The 8,311-nt window shown below is 43.8% G+C and overlaps 1 protein-coding gene across 5 annotated transcripts in view; it reads right to left on the reverse strand.

Moving 5' to 3' along the window:
• Positions 1 to 8,311, reverse strand: part of Phactr1 (phosphatase and actin regulator 1) — a 575,214-nt gene that overhangs the window by 271,625 nt on the left and 295,278 nt on the right. The window contains exon 1 of one of the 5 annotated variants that reach the window (XM_023712113.1): positions 8,048 to 8,264. The exons of the other annotated variants lie outside the window; for them this stretch is intronic. Within the exon in view, the coding sequence (XP_023567881.1) occupies positions 8,048 to 8,174 (127 nt within the window). The 5' untranslated portion in view covers positions 8,175 to 8,264. Of the gene's footprint in view, positions 1 to 8,047; positions 8,265 to 8,311 lie in introns of those variants that run through there. 5 annotated transcript variants of the gene reach the window in all.

The following is an 8,311-nucleotide window of genomic DNA, read 5'->3' on the forward strand; positions in this document are numbered from 1 at the left end:
ATCTCCCCAGCCCAAGTCTCCTCTTAGAGGCTCAGGAAGGATGACGCTGAGAGGTAGCTGCACATGGCAGGGAAGGCAGGAATTGGAGCCAGTGGGATACGCTAGCCACAGCAGTGAAAGCAGGTGACAGACATGAATCCCCTGTGGTTGCTTTGGTGGCTTGTGCCCTCCTCTTGAAAATAATCACAGTGGCAAGTGTGACCTTAATGTCACCTGACCTTAGTGTTTTATGATAGCAAGGGTGTAGGAAATGCGAACTATGAAATGCAATAGAAATACATTTATGTAAGGTGTCTAGGCTTTCTAAGTATACTGGCTTCCCCTCAAATGAACTAAATTCTTTCTCTTCCTGGCCATCAATTAAGAACCATAAAGTCCTCAAAGGTATCTAAAAATCCAAAACACAGATAATAAGTGTCAAAAAGAATGTAGAGAAATTGGACTTTTAAGCACGTGCTACTGGCAGGAATGTAGATGAAATGGCGCAGTCATTTTGGAAAGCAGTGGGGCTGTTCCTCAAATGGTCACACAGAGTCACCACATGGCCCAGCACTTTGATTCCTGGGCGTAGATGTCCAATAGAGATGAAGGCCTTGGCAGAGGTAAGGCTGCCATGAATGATCACCATGGTGTACTCATGATACCTCAAAGTGGAAACAGGCCTTGAGGCCCTGGAATCGCTCCCAAGAAACACCTCCACATCTGCACCCCTGGCAGCTCGGGCTTGCCTGTCCCAGCAGCAGCCCTCACTGGACCGTGAATTCCTCTTGGTCCATGAACTTATCCTTATCTCTTTGTTCATACACCAAGTTCACTGTGGGCATCAATGTTCAATACATGAGTGAATCAATGACCACGTTGTATCATGTTTCTGACCTGGAAACTGTAGACTCCATACACCGCTAGAGAAACCACCATGACTTTATTTCTCTAGTATAGTCTAAAATGCTATCTGATTTCTTCCGCTGGGCTGAAAAATCCCTGTAATTCTTTTCTTCTTTGCCAACACGGATGTTTGCTTGGCTCCCGGTTCTCATTCCTAAAGCACTGTAACTCCTGGTCTCCTTGCACTTTCTTTCATTCCCTTAGAGTCTGAGTATTAAGAAGACGACCTCGCCCCTCACCCTGGCTACCTGTCCTTCAACAGGCTCTCGCTCATGTTCCCACTGGCATGCCAACTGCCCATCTGGCACAAGGCTCTGCCCAGGAACTAGCAAACAAGCACCGATTCTCCGTGCCCCCCAATGTTTTAGGCATATAACCTCTATCCATCTTTTCAGGGTGATCTTATCTGGTTAGACACGTGGGTCTATTTTCAGCTACAAATTTCACAAATATATTTCTTCTTCTAAACTAAGCGAATGGTTACAGATGCGTGTCAAGTGTCAGAGATTTGAACAGAAGGGGAAATATGAGTAAAACTGTATGGGCGCTGGAAGTTACACTAAAATTAACACCAGATGATTTTGAATTGCTGCTGATTGAAAGTGTACTGCATACATTTTGAAGCTGTAGCCCAGTAGCAGAATGTCAGGTTTTTTGACACTTATTTTCCAAAGTCAAGGGATACCCTTTCCTGAGCTGGGACTCTGGGAGTTGGGTCCTTCCCTCTGCCTTACCAGGCAGTACCAGCAGCACACCATGAAGGCCTCCTCAAACCTGCTTCAAAGCAGTCCAGGAGCAGGCAGCCCGTGTGATGAGTTGTGGGCTTCAGTAGCAAACCTTTTGGATACGTGTACAGTTTTTAAAAATATATTCTTAGTGTAATTTGATTACATCACTTCTGCTTGCAAAACTCTGTGCCGTTTTTGTGGTTTTGTGGACAAAATCTGTATAGAGCTTTTCCTGACCTCCCTCGAGCACAAGGTGTAACCGATCTCTTTTGCTACCTCCAAAAACCAACAGCTTCTCTCAGACTTGCCAAACTTTTGGGCACAAATGTGTCTATCTTTTTATCTTCATCTACTATTCCCCTGTCTTGATGATTTTTATTTTCCCAGAAGTTGGCGTGGCAGCCAAAAATGCTTCACAAATATACTGGCTGGGAGAAAATTGATGAAGTGCCCCATTTTATGGTTCTAGACTATATTGTGACCTTTTTTTTCTTCTTTTAAAAATAATTTTATAGAGAAACAAATAGCAGTGAGAGTTTCAAGACTGATTAATAAGACAGTTTCAATAATTAATACAGTGCATATTGTTGTCTTCGTAGTGGTTATACATAGTACAAGATGCAGACATGATATCCTGTCCACAAACACTACTAGTACAAATCTTTCTTCTCATTGAATTAAGACAAAGTAGTTGTACATCTAAAAAGTTACATTTCTTGTTATATAGGTCTTGCTTTATCTTGGTCTTAACTATCCAGCAGAAAAGTATAAAAATGAGGTACAAAAAGTAAAGCCATATTAATATGCTGAGCTGTAAAAGGCTCAAGTCAACAACTTCTGACATTGCCAGTTATGTGGATAACCCACTACTACTATAGACTACTTGTCTATGTTGGATTATTTTGCTGAATTCATGAAACTTTTTTTTTAACATATGCTATGTATCTTAATTTTCTCCCTTTCCTGGACACATTATGCTTTCTTCATGTTCAGTTGCATTGTTCTCTGTCTGTCTGTCTGTCTCTCTCACCCCTCTCTCTCTCCCCTCCTGTCCTCCCCCTTCTTACATTCTCTTTATCTGGAAAATTCCTTTTGAGCCCTAATCCAAATGTCCCCTCGCTGGCAGGCAAGTCCTCCTGCCTTCCTCACACAGCCAGCAACTTCCTCTCATCACTCAGCAATTTGTTTTCTTGCCCCTGTCACAAAAATCCAAACTCTTCAAAGACAAGGACTGGTTAGGGAGTTGCTTCATATGTATCCTTAAACTGCATACACACAGCTGCAAACCTTATAAATTCAGGAGACATAAAAGCTAGTAGATTAGAGCTGTAAGAGACCAAGTCAGACCAGAACTGCCTGCTCTCTGGACCCTTTGCGAACATCCTGACAAGCCCTCTTTTCTTTCACTCAAGGTGCCAGGGATGGAACTCAGGGCCTCATGCAATGGTAGACTGGCATCCTACCGCTGAGATGCACCCCAACTCCTAAAACGCTATATCTCCCTTCCCTGACAAGTACCTAGATCTTTTTTTAAGGATCCCCGAGAAATAACTAAATCTCTGCTTGCTTACTTTTATTGTATTCATCTGACCAAGAAAATGCTTCATCATTATCAATTTAGGTTCATAGCTAATTTCTTTTACCTACAACATAAAAGGATATGTTTTAACTGTGAGCTAGAGAGAGGAATGGGGTGCTTTTATGTTGGACCCAATCCAAGAAATTTAATTACAGAAGATGAGAAGCAGAACAGGAGAGCAGGAGGAAAACCCCCAGGCAAAATTGGACTTGGTGGTAACAGCACAAATGATAGTAATCATAGCTAATATTTCTCAAGCACTTTCTCTTGCCAGGCACCATGCTAAGTGCTCTGTACCAATTATCTCATTTAATCCTCACAACTCCATGCAGTAAATAATGCTATAACTTCCTAAAGCCACTCAGTCAGCACGCAGAGGAGCCTGTATTTGAAAATACACAGGGAGGTCCCAGGATCCAGCTCTGGACCACACTGGAAGCTGCTTGCCTCTTCCAGAACAGTCCTGGTACCAGTCTGGATATTGGGGGGTGGTTTGACCACTACTTGCTTATGACTTAACCTTGCTGCCCTTCCATCTTCTCATCTGAAAAAGGAGGGAGATGGCGCATAGAAACTCACAAGGTATTCTCTCCTGAAAGACTGTCCTGCTGCCAGGACCCTTTGGTCAGTAAAAGAGTATTGTGATGGGCTGTTCTCATTTCCAAGGTTCATAATGGAATCCATTAAGAAACAAGCTACCTATTTCTAATCCCTAAAACAAAATTTGGAAGACACATCCAGTAAGCCAGTGGATTAGCAAAATTATGAGTATTTAAAGAACAGAAATAATATTTAAGTGAAACGAAGAGAGCTTTGGAATGGTGACCAATTCCATGTTAAAAGCATGGAGTAGCAGTTACAATCAACAGCCTAGTTTCAAGATCTACTGCTTTATGACTTTTTAAATGTCACTACAAAAATAAGACTGAGAGACGTCCAAATATTTCTAAAAGCTCTGAAAACTCTAAATATTTTATTTCTAAAGAAATGAAATAATCATAATCATTTTTTTAAAGTAGTACTTTGGTGCTCAGATTGAACCCAGGGCCTCACACAATGCTAAGTGTGCATTCTACCACCACGGAGCTACAACCCCAGCCCACGTCTAATCATTACTCATTAACCTATATTCCTAAAGTAACTCCTTGCTATGAATAGACTTGAAAGGAATCAAATGCAAAAAGAAATGTATATGAAACCACAACCAGAACTATTTTGCTTTCTACTACAGTTCCCTTTAAACTTGATTTTAACCATTTGTGAATTATACCATATTCTGTTTCTTCCAGGAAAGGAACACAGTCATGATTTCACCCTTCTGTACACAAAGTACAGAACTTCTAATCCATTTAGCTAGAAAACTCTTTCCATCTCCTCCACCCCTACTTGTTGGCCTCGCTATCAAGTAGATAAGGGAGGGTTTTTAAAAAAAAAGTGCCAGGAAATTCTGTGATCGCCTCTAATTCCTTACCATTTACCAAAGCTTGAGACTCATTGAGGTTTCCTGAGACTACACACGCACTGTGCCCACACAGGGGTGAATGCACACCACAACACGCACCGTGCCCACACAGGTGTGAATGCACACCACAAAACACACCGTGCTCACACTGGTGTGAGTGCACACCACAACACCTAGCTGTCCACATTCAGCACAGGAAGCAGAAACAAATGCATTAAAAACAAACAAACAAACTTGACGGCTTTCCTTGTGAACCTTTGTTTTACTTGTATTTGCTCTGTGGCTTTTAGTACCAAACTGTCAAAGAAGCCTGGTTCCTAATCTGATAACAGTTTCAGTACTGACTCAAAATGCAGAGGTGGAAGTAACCACAAAGTATCTTGCCTATTTACGAATAGCAAATTGCAGTCTATCTATTTTTAAAAAACAGAATTACTTAGAATGCCAGCAAAACATCTTCAATACTAGTTCATAGGTACAAATATTTTAAAAAATCATTCATTTTTTAAATATTTAAATAAAAAAGATAAATGCTAAAATGCGATTTTACCTCTTAACACACTTAGTCAAGAATATTCTCTTAAAACTTATTCTATATCAGCTAAACACTTTTACAGATTGTCTTAAATGGCAAATTATTAAAATAAACTTTAAATTTGTTCAAAGTAACTGCCAGAAGCTTGTGGGGGAGCTCAGAGGTACAGAGCTTGCCTAGCACACTGGAGGTCCTGGGCTTGATCCCTAGCGCCACAAACCAAAAAGAAAAAACAACTTTCACTTGATATATAAGGAAGTTAAGAAGGCGAGAAACTCAGTGGTCAATACCCGTGTAAAATTTCAAGTAAGGGCTTTGTAACCTGACCCAGGATGGAGAACCGAAAAGGGTTGTAGTACTAGACACGATGCAGGTGTGCCTGGTGGTAAGAAACACCTTTGAGCCACCTGAAACAGGTACACTGGAGAAATCCTGCTGCAATGGCAGAATCTTAACCATACACACGCTTTCTTTAAAATTGCTGGAGTTGGGCCAGCCAAATAGCTCAGTGGATTAAAGTACTGCAAGAAGGCCCAGGGGCTGGGGATCCAATCCCCGAGCCTGCCATGACAGCCCCGTCCCCAGGGGGCACACTGAGATGGCAATTGAGACTGGGCATGGTGTCGCAAGCCTGTAATCCCAACTCTTGGGAGGCTGTAAACAGGCAGATCACTCCGAGTGTGATCTAGTAGTGAGACCCTGAATACCCTGTAGACCCTTCCGAAAAAAAATAGAAATAAATAAAATAAAATAGCTGGAGCTCTTGGCATACAGAAAAATAATCACTAAGATTGGAAATAGCTTTTAGAGAATTTATCTACCAGAACACTCAATCACAAACAGTCGTGGAATGTTAATCCTTGCAAGAAGTGAAATTTATTTGAACTTCCTTCCCTTTTCCAGTGGGTGGGGCCGCTTTAAGCTCTGACAATGGAAGGAAGAGAGTTGAGCTAACAGCACTCTATTTACATTAGTGTGGGGGTGTGCCACACTTTCAATAGGAATAGTGGGACAGACCTAGGCAAAAATCAGGCACTACAATCACTCCCCACCTACTGACCCTTTGATAGGTCGGCATCTGGACATTCTGAAGTATTTCGGGCTATAGAAATAATGCATGGCATAAGAAATAAATTCTGGGCTGGGGATATAGCTCAGTGGTACAGCACCAGCTTGGCAAACACAAATTTGAGTCCTGGTACAAAAAAAAAAAAAAAAAAAAAAAAAAAAAAAAAAAAAAAAAAAAAAAAGAAAGAAAGAAAGAAAGAAAGAAAGAAAGAAAGAAAGAAAGAAAGAAAAAAAATTCTGTAGGTTAAAATACATGTCTGCCCTCATAAACTGCACACATATTCAACAATATTACAGTTCATGATGACACCTGTAAACATATGTCCTCAAACATAGACATATCCCTTTCTTTACTGTAGCAGCATTTAGAGATACTAATTTAAATAAACTCCCAAGGTTGGGGAAGCAGCCTACTGGGGTGTAGTTTAGTCACTAGGGTGACATTTAATTGGTATGTTAGCTTGCATCTCCTGTTCTATTACACTTTCGGCGCAAGGTCTAGCTTTAGATCATCTGATTAACGCAAGTGGATTCTTAAGTCTTCGGTTCTTGGCTTGTATAGTAGTAGAATCAAACCCATCAAACTAAACAAGTGATGCTCAGAAATGAGCGTCTTCCCTGCCCTCCCAGGGGCAGCCTTTCTCGGACACCTGCCTCCAACACGGTCCTGGTTTCCCTCTCCGTGTCTCGATAAACCCCACTACACAGCCACTCCTGCAGTTTAATCACAGAAAGCTGTAATTATGCTAGCTAGCCGGACTCTCATTTTGAGAAGCCATTAGCCGATCCACAGTCATTTCATTGCTCTGCACTTCAGAGGCCCAGAAGAATGGAGAGATCCTGAGTAATATCTGTCTTCCAAAGGAATCAAGGGAAACCTCCCTGACTAATAAGAAAATCTGCCTGCCCAAGCGGTGTGCGTGCCAAGCCAGGAGACGGGCTTCAGGCTGCCCAGCAGCTGATTCTCTCTGTAAAATCCGCTGCCTAAAACTTTTCTGAGACCTTCATAGCTCTCTGAGTCTGCTCCTCCGCAAGGTGCTCAGTGCTCAAGCCTAGAGGCGCACCCCATCTGCAGAGGGTCCTGACTGCTTCTCTCCCTCCTCCTTGGTTCCCTCACCCAGAGTCCTTGACAGCCGGACACCACTTCGCCACCCCACTTTACACGAATTTGGAGGAACTCCAGCTCGCACACACCCAGGTTCACCCAGACAACCCGACTGCACGCCCACCTCTTCCCCTCCCCACCCTGTGGCCATCGGGCACCATTCCACGGAGGACAGGCTACTGCTCTTCCCATACCACAGCCATGTTCTACTCCAAAGGAACATAATTCCACAACTCCACAAGTCTCTTGCTGCGGTGGTCAGGGCCAAATCACCTCTCCAAAGTGGACCCACCGGAAAGGAGCCCACATCTGCTACGCAAATCCTATACCCAATCATAATGCAAAGATGGGGAATCAGTCAAGGAGCCCACATAAGAGAGAAAGCAGGTGCTACATTTTTTTACTGACAAATCCTCCAACATCCCATCTTCCCAAATAAAAACGACAGAGTTGTTTCTCTAACTGCTTCGAGCCTTTTTCTGGGAGAGGGGGGAGATAGATCCACGGTCTATTCCAGTTGTAAGCTGATTTTGGCTCTGGGAGGCAGTTGGCAAAGTGCCTGGCGGTGTCATGTCTGGGGAGAGGGCGGAGGTCCCCGCAGTCCTCCCAGCAGCGCCCAAACTGGGGAGGCACTGCGCCTCCGCCCGCCGCCCGCCGCCCGCCGCCCGCCGGCCCCGGCACTCACCGTCCCGGGCGTCTTCCCCCCGACTGCAGTTGCTGCAAATGTGTTTGATCTCCTTGCCTAGTTGACAGTGGAGCACAAAGGACACGTTGTTGTTGTTGTTGGGGGCGGGCTCCTTCGGGGGCTTCATTCTCAGCAAATAAAAAGCTTTCCTTTTGGGTTTCTGGGCGCTCGCGCCGGGCACCGCGCCCTCCCTGCGGAGCGCCGAGCGGAGCGCAAACCTGGCCGGCTTCGCCATGCGGCCCAGGCAGCCCCGCGCCCCCGCGC

Source organism: Octodon degus, unplaced genomic scaffold, assembly GCF_000260255.1.
Source record: "Octodon degus isolate 3935 unplaced genomic scaffold, OctDeg1.0 scaffold00023, whole genome shotgun sequence".
NCBI classification, from domain to species: domain Eukaryota; kingdom Metazoa; phylum Chordata; class Mammalia; order Rodentia; family Octodontidae; genus Octodon; species Octodon degus.